Source organism: Crocuta crocuta, unplaced genomic scaffold (assembly GCF_008692635.1).
Source record: "Crocuta crocuta isolate KB4526 unplaced genomic scaffold, BGI_CrCroc_1.0 scaffold180, whole genome shotgun sequence".
Taxonomy (NCBI): domain Eukaryota; kingdom Metazoa; phylum Chordata; class Mammalia; order Carnivora; family Hyaenidae; genus Crocuta; species Crocuta crocuta.
Genome location: NW_027527549.1, coordinates 3,711,102 through 3,725,864, shown reverse-complemented (window position 1 = coordinate 3,725,864; position 14,763 = coordinate 3,711,102). Strand labels below are relative to the sequence as shown.

The 14,763-nt window shown below is 44.3% G+C and overlaps 1 protein-coding gene across 1 annotated transcript in view; it reads right to left on the bottom strand.

Annotated features, from left to right (window-relative positions):
- The window catches only part of CD101 (CD101 molecule), a 35,957-nt gene that overhangs the window by 8,805 nt on the left and 12,389 nt on the right, over positions 1 to 14,763 (bottom strand). The window contains exons 4-8 of the mRNA XM_077767294.1: positions 12,490 to 12,876; positions 8,841 to 9,224; positions 7,742 to 8,146; positions 4,701 to 5,111; positions 1,285 to 1,680 (exon numbers count right to left, since the gene is read on the bottom strand). Of these exons, the coding sequence (XP_077623420.1) occupies positions 1,285 to 1,680; positions 4,701 to 5,111; positions 7,742 to 8,146; positions 8,841 to 9,224; positions 12,490 to 12,876 (1,983 nt within the window). The remainder of the gene's footprint in view (positions 1 to 1,284; positions 1,681 to 4,700; positions 5,112 to 7,741; positions 8,147 to 8,840; positions 9,225 to 12,489; positions 12,877 to 14,763) is intronic.

The following is a 14,763-nucleotide window of genomic DNA, read 5'->3' as shown; positions in this document are numbered from 1 at the left end:
AAAGATTAACAATATCTGTATCTATCTATATGTATATGTATGTGAGTGTATATATATATATATACACAATATATATATATTGCTGCAAAGGATCCCATGTCTCTCAGAGGAGATGTGCCTTTCCGTCACAAAATATGTATTTTTTACAGTTACTATCTGTTTATTTGGCTCAAAAAGTGCTGATTCTCCAGAACCTAGGGATTCCAGGGAGAAAACATGTATGGAATGTGCTCAGGTTACGGGGCTTCCTGTAACTGCTAGAATAGAAGAGCAGATAGGAAGAAAAATTCCCTCTGGACACCTGTCTTCTCCCTCTCTCGCTGCCTCTCTCTCTCTCTCTCAAAACTAAATAAACATTTAAAAATTTACATTAAAAAAAACTGAAAGAAAGGAGCAGCTCAGAGACGAGCTGGCCAGATCAGCCAGGACATGGGATCACCAGGGAAGATTTACTGGTCTGGCTGGAGAAATTTTTGCTTTCATTAACAAATGTTTAACGAATGCCTATTACATGCTTGGCACCATACTGGCTGGAAGGTTGCCCTCGGCTCCTTCACAGCCTCTTGTCCCACTCCCCTCCTGAAGCTGTGTACTCCGCTGGGTAGGACGGCCTTCCCATGTGCACAGTGGTCACTCTTTGGCCAAGGTCTGCCCTCCTTTGGCCGTAGCTGCCCGCCTTGCTGGACTCCAGAAACAAGTTCAACAACATCTTCCTTTGATGCCTGCAGTCAGGTGAGGCCCAGCCACCACCTGACTATCAGTATCAAAGCCCTCCCGATGTGCTGACAGAGAGATAAGAAGTGTGGCGCTTAATTCATTAAGAAAAGTTTTGCTTTGTCTTGGAGGTGGGGAGCATTTAGAGGTGGGTGACTTCAGCTATAGACCAAATGAAACATAAGGTCGCCATGCCCCTGTCCCTCGTTCCAACTCCCTCTGCAGATCCGAGCATTCTGAGACAGGAGAACCAGGCAAGAGGTAAAGGTGTCTGCTTCGAACACAATTTTGTTATTTAAAAGGATACGACGGTGATGGCTTTTCTGTTCGGGAGGGGGAAGGGAGGAAGCAGGTCCAAGGCCCCTGACATTCACACATGTGTGCGAAAACCTCACGCAGACCTTGTCCGTCCAAACGAGAAATGGCGATTACTCTCAAGAGAAATTGCAAAGTCTCTTTCTTTAGGGAATCTGTACGTTGCTTTCAGCAAAACATAACTGGGAGGAAACCACAACGGGGGAGACAAAGATTCTCCTGACCAGGAGCCAGGGCAGATTAACCCCTCGTTACCTGAAGGCAGCACTGGGAACACCACATGCTGCGACTCATCTGATGCTTGGCTGACCCACATGCCAGGGCTGCTGTGTGGCTGCCACTCTGTCACCTTGCACCAGTACATTCCAGAATCTTCTATCTCTACCCGGTGAAGTTTCAGGACAAAGTCTGTAGGGGATGCGCGGTAACAGGACACATGCCCCCTGAGCCCCTCATCACCGTACTCCAGCAAGCCATCGTACTGAAGGTGTACCAGCATGTTCCTTCCTGTATGCTCCCTGCTGCGGAACCACATCACAGAGAACAGAGAAGCCGGGCTGCCAGAACTCTCCATGCTGCAGCGGATGGCTGCCTCTCTGTGCTCGGTAGCATTCTCTGTCCAGTACACTTTGGAGACACGTACCTTGCTTCCTAGGAAATAAAGTGGCAGTAAGTTAGAGAAGAATCCAGATGGTTAGATTTGATACCCCCTCTGGACAATCTTTAGATACCACGTCTCTTGTCTTTAACATTTTTCCTTGACCTCTGTCCTTCTTCCACATTTTCTAGAACATTCTGTGCAATGAAGCAAATCAGCCATTGCCCTTCAGCCCTACCTCTGGTCTGCTGAAGGCCTGTCCCGAAACCACCCAGCTTCACTGGGGGCTTTGCCCTGTTGTTTCAGTTCTCCCTGGCCAACTCTCTTCTGCTGCCCAGAAGGATCATTCAAAACTTCTGGCTCTTCCCTCAAGTCGTGTACTGTACCACAGCCCCTCATTCTTGGCAAATTACCTTCCTCCCATACACCCAGATGTCATCTCATTCCTAGAGGCAGGGAAAGAGGAGGCTATCCAGGAGACTGAATGTTTTTATACAAGTGTTAGAATGCTACTCAAGGAGAGACTATTTCAATGATTGGATTAGACTACGTTTTAAATAGATTTTGACATTTACTTTTTACGAATTTTCTCCTGGGGCACCTGGGTAGCTCAGTCGGTTAAGCATCTGACTCTTGATTTTGGCTCAGGTCATGATGTCTCATGGTCCATGAGTCCGAGCCCTATGTCAGGCTCCATACTCATGGAGCCTGCTTGGGATTCTCTCTCTCTCTCTCTCTCTGTTTCTCTCTCTCTCTCTGTCTCTGCCCCTCCCCTGCCTTGCAAAATAAATAAAGAAACTTAAAAGAAATTTTCCCCTCCTAACCAGCCAGTGAGAACTTCAAAGGAAGGCCAGGGTAGTTACTAACAAAATAAAGAAACTACAGTATATGCTAAATTTTCAGCTCTACTACAAACACATTGATTAATATATCTTAAAATTTTTTAATGTTTATTTATTTTTGAGAGACAGAGAGACAGCATGAGGGTGGCAGAGAGAGAGGGAGACACAGAATCAGAAGCAGGCTCTAGGCTCTGAGCTGTCAGCACAGAGCCCGACACGGGGCTCGAACTCAGGAACCGTGAGATCGTGACCTGGGCCAAAATCCCAAACTCACTGACTGAGCCACCCATGTGCCCCATATCTTTCTCTAAAAGGATAACTTTGTCTGCTCCTGGATCTTTGTTGTTGTTGCCATATTTACTCTCTCCCTCTATTCATGGCAAAGTATGTGAAATATTAGTTTACATGATTCTGTCTCTGCTTCCTCATCTCAAATTCCTCCCTACTTTAACGCAATCACCTTCCAATTCTATCCCATTCTCTGGCCAAGATCCTTAGTCTGGGCCCGATTTCCCAGCTAAAGACACTCTAGTTTTTTGTCCTCAGTGAATTTTATCACCAAAGTCCATTTTCTCCTTGAAATCCTCTCCTCTTTTGATTTCAGAGAAAATATCTCTCCTACGGTCCTGACCACTCCTTCTCAGTATCTCTCCCCGGGGTCCTCTTAACTCCCTCCCTGCCCCGGGGTACACTGCTGGCCACCCCCAGTCAGCCACACCCAGCCCACAGATATGTTTTCTTTGACACCAACAGTATTTTTTTTTTTTTAATTTGGATTAGTTGTGTATGTGTACAGTCTCAACCGAGTGATATCACCAAGAAAGATTTTAGGCATTTCTTGATGTTCTAAAAGATAGGACAGCACTGAGCCCACATTTCCGGACGGGAAGTGCTTGCTAGCCTGAGCCAAGGAGCCAATGTCTCCTTAAAGGGGTATACAAACACTGTCACGATTTGGCTTAGGCAACTGGGAGAAAGGGCTGCCAGCCAGATGGAGAATGGAGAATGCAGACATGTGTGCGGGTCTTGTGAGATGGCAAGGGTGATAATGGGGTTTGGGATGTGCTGAGCATGAGGGTCTCAAGGGCATCCAAGTAGAAATGTACAATAGGCCATCGGGAAGAAAGATCCAGAGCTCAGGAGATCGGAGCGAAGCATAAAGACTTCGTGCTACTTCATCGAAGGTGATAGTTGAAACCAAGAGGGCATTTAAGAAGTTCTGGAAAGAGCAGAGAATAATGGGCGAATGAGGTTCAGGATCAGTCCCCCAGGAACACTCACATTTACCAGGGAGGAGAAGGGCCTGAAGAACATGGAGAAGGGGAACCAGAGCAGCAAGAAAAGAGAGCCCTGTGCTAAGCTACTGTTTCCCTCCACTGCCCCCCACAGACCTTAAGCTCCTTAAGGCAAGAGCTGTGCCTTATTTCTCTTCATGTCTCTAACTGTCTAATACATGCTCATGTTCATTATAATCTTATTTGTGGAGGTTCCATTGAACATGCAATCTTAAGCACCAAACTAGACTCACTTCATTGCATTGTGCTGTTGGATCTCCGCCAGTCCCGAGCCTTCGCCGTGACATCCATCTCATTTTATTCAACACTGGAGGTGACCTAATGGATACCAAGAGATCTAACCAACCCTGCCCACACTGAGACCGCGGTGCTCTTAGACCAGTGCAAATGGATCAAACTTCTCTTACAGTTTTAAAGCTCTCCTGAGGAAGAGGAGCCTCCCTCAGGAAGCCATTCCAACCGTTAACTACTCTTATTCACCGTATGTTTAGGCAGCCAAATGTTGAAAAGCAATTTCTCCACACATCCCTGTAGAGTTGTACAGTTTCTGTTCACAGTGGGGGAAATATGCTTCATATTACTCTTTCTAAGCCAAATTATAGCAGAGCCCCACTGGAACGATACAGCTTGTTATTTTAGAGATCTAGAGATACGATACCCTGGGTAGCTGTGTAGAGCAGTCTCCGGGCTGACAGGTGAACCAATCAGAGGGCTCTTGTGCCCATCCAAGCTCCTCGAAACCTCAGGCCAACTCACCATAAGTGACCCCTGCCTTCTCTGCTGGGCCACCAGGTCCTGCTTTCATTGTGTAGGTGGGCCCTGTTCCTATGACCCTCGGTCATATTTCTACCTTCACATAATCACACCATTGTAGAGCTGCCCAAGAGAAGAGGGCAATCCTACGAAAAGCCATGTGAGAATACACATGAGGTTTACCTGTGGGCCTGAGTTTTAGTTCTGTCGCCCCTGACTTCTTTTCCCCAAGCTTGCGCCAAGTGCCGTTTGTAGATAAGAGCCATTCCTCCACAGCACAGAGGTATTTGCCCTGGTCGCTTTCTTCCACACTCAAAATGTGCAGCTGAAACAAGTCTTGGGAAACTTTCTCAGCGTGGAATTTTTGTTTTCTCTGCGGGGTGCGAAATTCATCCCCGTATTTTATGACATTGGTTTGGTCCATCTTGAGGATTGTCAGCCAGGTTGCATTCATGGACATGGGAGAGAAGTACCAAGTAATGGCCAAGTGGAGGTCTCCAGTGGACTGAGACAAGATGCTACATTCTATGTCAGTGTTGGAGTTGATGAAGATCTCTTCGACTTGACTGCTTGAGTTCACTCTGAGCTTGCTCTCTGAATTAAAAGAATGGGGGTGGTTGCTTTGTTACTTTGTTAGACAATGGAATTTTAAGGCAGAAGGGACATTAGAGGCCAACTGGGACAAGGCCCCCTCCATCCACTGGATGTGGGAATTTGCTCCCCAGTAGCCCCACTCACGAGCCTCTGAATAGCTCCCCAGCTGACAAACCAGCCCATTTCATCTGGACATCTCTGTAGAAGAGAATTCTTTCCTATATCAAGTTGAATTTTACCACTCCATACCTTCCAGCCACCGGTCCTGGTTCTACCCTTCTTACCTGGATGAGTGGGATAGGGAATGTGGGGCAGGAGGAAGTGTCATACAGAAAACTAATCTCTTCCACATGATAATGCCTCATTATTGAAACTTAGACATCATCTCTTCCATAGCATTTCATAAATCAAAGTGAGAGAAAGCGGCCCTATTAATGCTTTGTCTGTGTGCTCACTCTCCAGAGTACCCTGAGATTCACAACATGTCCTTGTTGGACATGCCCTCGAACATGGGTAAACAATAGGAAGTTGTACATGGGCTATTAACATTGTATGTTTCTTTGCAGCCAGTCGACTGTGGGACTCTCATACAGATGCAAAGTCAACTACCCTTATATTCCAGCAGCTTTTCTGCTCTGTTGGGACGATGAATGCTAAAGCCTGCCTTCCAAACCTTATTCTAACCTCTTACTGACATCACTGATTCTGCTTTTGTAACTGCTTCTGGAAGTTGCCAGTAGATCCCTTTATTCTTCTTTCAGCAAACATTTATTAAGCACACACTGTGTTCTGTGCCAGACTTTTCCCCATTCTGTAGCTACCTCCCTTCAGTGGGTTCAGTCTAGAGGGAGACACTAGTACAGTCACAGAGGCTTAGGATTACAAGACTGTGCCACCCAAGAGTGACAGAGGCCTGCAGAAGCAGCTGTCAGAGCACAGGGCATGACTACCTAACTCAAATATGAGAGTGCAGAGAGGCTTCCTAGAGAAGAGACCTCTAAGCTAAGGCTTAAGAGTTAATAGGAATTAGTCTCATGGAGAAGAGGCTAAAGAGTTCTACACAAAACACATGACTTGAGCAAAGACTGAAAGAGACAGAGAACATAGAGCATTTGAGGGTATGCAAGTAGTTCAGCGTGGCTGGAGCTCAAATTCAAGATGGAAAGCAGAAGATGAGGCTGAAAAGACAGAAATGGACCAGGCCATGCTATAGGAGTTCGGATGAGGTGGATATGAAGGCGTTGTGGACTTAGGTTTCTCACCTGGGCCACGGGTGGGTCATGAGGACATGGAGCAGAGTGAAAAAAGAGTAGCTTTGGAAGGGTAAAAACGGTGCATTTGTGTATGGACTTACTAAGTGTAGATATGCCTTGGAGGTAATTGCAAAACGAATCTGGAGATCAGAGAGAGGCTTTTCAGGATAATGGATTTGAGAGTTGTCAGCATATAGGTTGAACCAGGGGTAGGAATAAGCACACTTCAGGGACTGAAAAGAGTAAGAAGAGAGCAAGCTGAGGGTGAAATGCGAAGAAATGGATCTGCGAAGGAGGAGAATTCTGCAAAAGAGAATGACAAGGAGCACTCAGGGTGTTAGGAAGGAAACCAAGAACATCCTGCATCATGAGACCGAGGAAAAAGGAAGTTTCAAGAGGAAAGGATTGAGTCGACAATTTCAAATAGCATGGAACGGACAGGTCCATGAAGGCACAAGTCAATCAAGGAGGAGATCATTACTAGTACTGAAGATGTCACTTAGCAGCAGAGAGAATGATTGCTACTATGTCTGAGCATCCGCTCCATGCATCAGGCACGGTACTAGGCACTATGTATATACACACACACACACACACACACACACACATACATATATACACATATATACGTATATATGTGTATATAATGTGTATATAATGTATATATGTGTATATAATGCACATCTTTAAAGAGCAACTTATGAAGCACCACAGCTATGTTGCTATCCGGTGCCTGTCAGATGGAAATGACTTCAAAGGCTCTTGAACACTCTGCCTTAAAAGAACGGAAGTCATAAAAGAAGACACGTGACCCAGCAGAACTTTGGCCAGGTTGTGTCTTACTTTTTACCTCTGCTCTTTTACCAGCTGACGAGGCAAGTTATACTCGACCATAATCATCTCCTCTCTCTTACACATTAACATGGTAAAACAAGGAGATAAATGTATTCTAATGGAATTTACATCATCCATACCACTAATGTTGACACTGCAGACATTTGGTGACTCGTGAGGCCTGGGCAGTGACCAATCCAAAAGAATGCCTCCCCGCTTGAGCTGGTCCTAGAGGCCCCCTATTGTGCCACAGAGTACCCTGCAGGTGCTGGGTGGTGGGGACTCATGGGAAGAGGGGAGGGGCACGGATCCACAGTTATTATTAGCCAGTGTGGAAGTCTGTCAGTGTTTTAATAACCAGTATGGCCAACCCATGCGTATCAACTCAATGTCAGCCTGGATATCAGTGTTCTATGATACTAACTTACACAGTAAGAACATGGCAAGAAGGTATTTTATGTTTTAATTCTATGAATTTATCCAAAATGGGAGAGATGTGTTGGTTTGTTTTTAAAGTGGGGGTTAATTTCAAGTGGTGTTTACCTGGCAAAGTGATGGCTATCATTAGTGGGTAAGAGATGGCGGAAGCCCTCGCGGGGCCGCTCGTGTCCAAAGGATTTCTGGCGTAAACTTCTACTTGACACCGATAAATTCCTGCTTCTTCCTCGGTGGCATCGTGAATTAGGAGCTGAGAATAAAGAGAGGACTGCGAGACCTTTGTCTTCTTTTGGAACTGAGAGAGGAAAGCCCCCCATTCAACAGTGCCGTTATGGGCGATTTGAACAAGCGGATGAAAGACCTGAGATCTTGCTGGCTGGAATTGCCACGTCACGGTGAGGGGCACCCCGAGGTGGGAGAAGCCAGCCTCCACTATGCAGGACAAGCCGAAGGTGTTGGCTAATGTCACTTGGGGATGACGGGACATCAGCTTAACCTGTAAGCTCGACTCTGTGGGCAGAAATAGACGGGAAACACGATTTCTAATATGTTGATCAAATCAAAGCCTTCCTTCTCACCTATTCACACAGAGCCATGCATTCGTACATCGGGAGAATCAGATCTCTGGGGGTAAAAGTTGACTCAGGGTACAGTCTGTCCTGAATTCTGTCCTCAGTTTCCCAAATTTGACCCTCTTCCTGGAGTGTTCTCAGCAGCAACAATAAACAGGCAGTGTCCCTCCAGTCTGCTGTTTAGACAGCTGCTACGGAGTGGGTGGAGCACTCCCCAGCCCAGTGGCTGGCCTCCTTCCCATACTTCCACTCACGGGCTCAGTGTCACTGTTTGGAACATGCTAGAAGACACTCTGCAATCCCAGGGCCACAGCTGTCAGAAGCCCGAATGTACGAGCTCAGCTCCACTGGCCACGTGTCCTCTAGAAGCCTGTGCCAGGTCACAGGCTTTTGTTTTTAGCTGTGAATAACAACCTGCAAGGACGACCCTACGGATGATCTTTATAAAGATGAGTGAATGTCAGAGATCAGTCAACGGACATGGCAGCCAGAGACCATGCACTGTGCCCTGGGGTGTGTGTGCCCTAACTGGGGGGGTTCAAGGTGACCCACAATCAGATTCCACTGCATCCCACTGCAGAGGAAGGTACCGACGATACGCAACATCAGGGAAGGGCTTCTTGGACACTTACCCAGAGACTTGACGGTGACAGTCAACCTCTGAGTCCAGCTCCGATCTCTGGCCTGGTTCTGGGAGCGCTCAGACACCCAGCACTCGTATGTCCCACTGTCCGTAACGGCGGTGGGGGCGATCTCTAGCTGGAAAGTGGCCCAGTCTATTTTCTCCAGCCTTGTGTTGCCGTGGTTATTGCGTTCCTTGTAGGAGGTGCCTAGCTGCACGGTACCATCCTGCTCCATGCCAGCCACCAACTCCGGCTGCGTCTGGCTCTGTGGAAAGTGCCACCATTCCACAGAGAGGGGACTTTTGGCTCCGTCTGCCTTGCAGAGAAGGGTTAACGCCTCTCCCTCCCATACTGCTTGCTGCTTGCTCTTGGTAGATAAGGCCACGTTTCTTGCTGTGGATTACCGATTGGAGAGGAAAAAAAGGATCTCAAGTAAATGAGAATGTTTCGAAAACACAGTGACATCTCTTTAATTAGGATTTGACTCGTTTGTGACAAATCAGATCAGGCTGTTTAGTCCTGGACCGCCCTCAGAAAAGAGATTTGCTAAACACTTAAAGAGTGGGAACAAGCCACCGGAAAGAATATCAGGAGAATTTATTTACACTTAAACAATTTATAATTTGTCCTTGTTTTTAGTGATTTGTTAAATCAGCCCTTCATTAAGAACATCTAGTTGGGAAAACATCTGGCAATATTTTGTTAGATTAATTAGGGCGGGTGTATGAGCCTAAAAGTCACAAAGCTGTGTTTGTTTAAATTTCTAGTTTTTTGGAATTTTGTTTTTCACAGTTCAAAATGACATTCCTCTCCCTACTTATCATTCCCTAATTAGTTTGTGTTTTGAACAGGGCAGGAGTATTGGTAATTAGATTTCTGTTCAGAATACTGCTATTAGGGGTGCCTGGCTCTCTCGGTCTCTTGATCTCGGGTCACGAGTTCGAGCCCCACATTGGTTGCAGAGATTATTTTTAAAAAAAAAAAAAAGAACAACAGCAATAAACAAAATACTACCATTAAAAGAAATTACTTGGGGGGGGGCGGTATACACATATATAGGTTTCTCTTTTTCAAATCATATATTCATATAGATAAATATATATTATTGGTTTGGTTGAAGGAAGATACTTCTTATAGCTGCACTATAATGTTAAACTGTAAATATGCATTGGGCTCTTGAAATTCAAACCTGCGACATGTCCCGTATAAGGCTTTGTCTTGGGTGCTGTGTGGGCAAGGCAAAGACATCCCAGGAGCTCGTGCATCTCAGGCTTAAGGCCAAAGTCCTGGGAGTCAGAATTTATCTTGGGCAACACACCATCCTCCCTGAGCCTCGATTTTCTTTCCTGCAAATACAGAGGCAATAATCGTGCCCTCCTTATTGCATTGTGGGGAGGACTGAGAGTGGTACTTAGGGCTTAGCCTGCTGGCAAGGAAAAGTACCCCAGGAAGCAGGAGCTATTAGCCTCAGCTGTAATGATACGAGGCTGTAAGCCTCGCTTAGTGAAAATGGGGCGGTTCAAAGACGAAAGAGAAAAAGCAAAATAGGATTGGGATGAGAAATCTAAATAGGATCTAAATGAATTTGCAAATTGTTCTTCCCTGCTGAGGAAGGAGTTTAGTCTTCTCTTGCTTTATATATATACATATGTGTGTGTGTGTGTGTATATGTATATATGTGTGTATATATATGTATATATGTGTGTATACACATATAAATATGTATACGCACATATATGTATATATAAATGTGTATATATGTATATACATGTATGTGTATATGTATATATGTATGTATATATATGTTACAAAGGCAGAATGAAGGTTGATATCCACAAATAAATTTAATATATGTATTTAACATTTTAATATAGTTAATAGTACTATTAAATAATTATTATTTCAAAAATAGTATATTATTGAATAGTATATATATAATATGCATATGCAAGCCTGCTTCCAAATTTTGGGTATTAGAGGCAGGATTATACTTAGAGTCATTTTCAAGCTAAAAATAGACTCATAACTGAAGTTTAGAAAGTAAAGAGGAAATTATTACTCATAATCTCACTACTCTCCCACAACCATTATGATTAGTTTCAACTAACATCAATTTTTTTTTATGAAAAGATGAGGTGTCCTTAGCTTATTACAGTCATTGCTGCCTCTTGGTAAGAAGTAATAAACTTATCAAGTGTGTGCAAGTTACAGAGTCACAGTGGTAGCAAGTACCCCTTCTGTTTAAAATATTCATAGAATAAGACTCTGCTCACACTTGGGTTTGATTTTCAAAACTGTTCAATGGGACCCTTAATACATTCGCTGACAATTCTTTTCTGTTGCTGCGTATTAGACACCGTTTGGATTCCAGCCTCTGCAAAGCACTGTTTTTAGCTCTGGAAGACCACCCTACTGATGGGCTTATGATCTGGGCACCCCGTGGCGCAAATTCCCACACGCGGAATTGAAGACAGGTTTACAGACATGTTTTGGCAGAACTGAGATGCATGAAACAGAGACCCAGCTCTGTGTCAATATGTAAACCCGCCCACGTAGTTTTCCCTGAATCCTAGAAAGTTAGACCAAATGTTTAGCATGAAAACTAACACCTACACATTTTCTGGCTTGCCACTCTAGGCCAAAGCTTGTGATCTTCATCGTGAGCAAATGGGGTGACAGAGAAGAGCATGAAAGGGAAACATATCTATCTCTGGAGATGCCTCCGATGAGCCAGTGAAACAAGGTGTCTCTGTTTTTTGTTGGGTTTTGTTTCGTGCTCTTGGGAAATTGGTTTTTCTAGACTTGGACTATAACACCCAGCCCAGAGCATCCTAATATTACTTGTAGATCTGTCTGTTTTCTCTTTGCACAAAAAGCACCAATGGCTCCAACAGGTTTCGGGTCCTCCGACCTTCCTCAACTAAACAAGAGCTAAGAGGCCTTCCACTTTGATGCCTACAGGTACTCAGACCGGTTTGGATGGGCACATCACCTTACAGCAAAATGCAGGAAACGGCATCTGCCTGCTATCATTTACCTCTTCATTTCTTATTCTGAGTCATGCTCTGATGCAGAATTAAGACAGACTGTCATTCTCTGTATCAGGTTAAGATAACAGAGGACTGACCAAAGGCACCTGAAAGATGTTCAGGCGGTGGGGGGAAAATGTACCTGTTTATTCCGCAGGAAGGACGCAAAGGGTCATATTTTTCCTTCTCTCTCTCTCTCTCTCTCTCTCTCACACACACACACACACACACACCAAAAGAAGACAGAGAGTTTCATTAATATAGACATTCTCTGCTTGCAGAAAAGCCCAAGGTACCAACATTAGGACTAATAGCAAACAGAATTAAAGAATCTAAGACAGCAAGAAGGGACTTCCGGACAATCTACCCGTGTGCCATTATTTTCTATGTGAGGAAGTGGAGATTTCGAGAAGTCAAGCGCTGTGTCTGTGGTCACAGCCCATTTAATGGCCCAGGAGTAAGACCTAGGTCTTCAGCTAGTTTGGTTGCCTTTCTTTCACTCCACCTCAAAGTGATCTGACTGACACACCCAACTAGCAGAAGTCCACAGCGTCCGTGGAGTCATCCTGACCTCACAAAGGAGGGACACCGAAGGCAGCCCCGTCACGTGTGGCCCTGACTTCACGTACCTGCTGGGTTCCTCAGATGCACACGGCTGTCTGGTGACTGCTTTCTCTGAAGCACGTGCCAGGAGCCCATCTGAGTTCTCACCACCTCCTCCACGGCACAGCTGTAGGTGCCTTCATCCTCGGGGCCCACAGAGAAGATCTTGAGACAGAAAGCCTTGGGGTTTAACTTTGAGACCTGGAGCTGTCCTTGACTGGCTCTCTCTCTGTAGTCTCTCTTCAGGTCCAGAACACCACGGGCATCGATGTGGGCCACCTCGTTACCATTGAAGAGCCAAACACCCTGAAGCTGTGGGTCCCAGCCACTGCCTACTACCAGACAGACCAGTTCTAAGGGGTTCCCTGGGGTAACCATGCTCTGGGCGGTAATGTTGACTTGAAAATCTCGCACTAGGAAACAAAAGCAAAGCAGATATTTAGAGAAGCCACAGCGTCTGTCCTTTCAATAGTAGAGAGCGATGATACCTCCTGTAAGGATAGCACAAGGATTGAATTTCATGTGGGAGTTTAGCTCAGAGGAGCAGGTCAGCCAAAGAAATGCCTAGAATCAAAAGTTCCCTGGACTATCCCTTAAGTCATTCGGAAAGAATAGCATATGTAGCTTTCTGAATGTAATCTTATTCGGCAAAACGTATGCATAGAAGTATAATGTATACAGTAATGTATCCTTTTTTAAATAAAAAACATAAAATATCTTATGGTATGTTGAATTCCTTTTTGCCTTTTTTTTTTTTTTTGGCTGACATTATCCAGTGGAATTTTCCTAAGTTAAAGCACATGTGATGTATGACTAGTCCACAGTTAACATAATTCCTAACGATGAAAAGCTGAAAGTTTTTCCTCCAAGACTGGGAAAAGGCAAAGATGCCCACTCTCACCACTTCTATCCAACAGAGTACTGGAAGCCTTAGCCAGAGAAATTAGGAAAAAAAAATAAAGGAAAAATGAAATAAAAAAAATGAAGTAAAATCATGTTTGCAGATGACGTGGTCTTATATATAGAAACCCCAAAAGACTCCACCCAAAAACTGGTAAAACTGATGATTTCAGTGAAGTTGTAGGATATAAAATCAACATACAAAAAAACCCAATCAGTTGCACTTCTTTGCACTAACCACAAAGTACAGCGAAACCTTGGATCGCAAGTAACTTGTTCTGTGGCTGTTCCGCAAGATGAGCAAACGTTACTAATACATTTTAACTTGATAAACAAGCGATGCCATGCAATACGGGTAGGATGTGACATCGAACATCACATGATCACAAATGGGCCAATGGTTCCCCCCCACACACACGCTGTGGGATTATGGGTGATCGCCTCCCATGCTCAGATGTTTGGTCTCACGCCGCAGTGTTTGGCAGAAATCGGTGATTTTTCAGAACGTTGGAAAGTGCCCATAACTGGCCCTAGTGTATTTTTTGTCACTTCAAAGCATCTATGGACAGTCCTTTGCTTTTCCAGACAAGAGTGAGCTTAGGAATGCTTTGCTTCATGCTAGGTCAGGCTGCCTTCAGATGGAGACCCTTTCCTTTGCTGCCTTAGTGCCAGTGACATTAAACACAGTGTATGACAAGAGTTTATTAATCTGTATTCTAGTCGACATCTGTTAGTGATAGTGAAAGTTGTCCTTCACAATAACCCTCCTCTCTCTTGTCTCTCTTACACCAGCCCTGAAGATTTTCAAAGGTAAGTGCAGGTTAGCTTATTTATTTTTCTTTATATTTTGTGTTTCTTTATTATTTTATATTAATTATAGTACCGTAGTCATTTTTATGTGAATATTTTTGGGTTGTGGAATGGATCATCTGAGTTTCCAATATTTTTTATGAGGAAATTCGCTTTGATATACAAGTGCTTTGGATTACCAGCATGTTTCTGGAATGATTTATGCTCACAAACCAAGGTTTTACTGTATTGGAAAAAGACATTAAGAAAACAATCTCTACAGATGGACAATAGACACATAAAAGATATTCAAAATCACTCATCACCATGGGAAGTTAAAATCCAAAGCACCATGAGATATTAGTTCATCCCTGTTAGAATGGCTATTATCAAAGGGACAAGAAATAATGTGTTGGAGAAGATGTGGTGACTTCTTTCACATTGGTGTTAGGAATATAAATCGGTGCAGCCAATACTGAAAACAGAGATTTCTCAAAAAATTAAAACTAGAATTACCTCAGGATCCAGATATTCCACTTCTGGGTATTTATTTAAAGAATACAAAAATGCCAAGAACATGTATGTAGTCTATGTTCACTGCAGCTTTATAA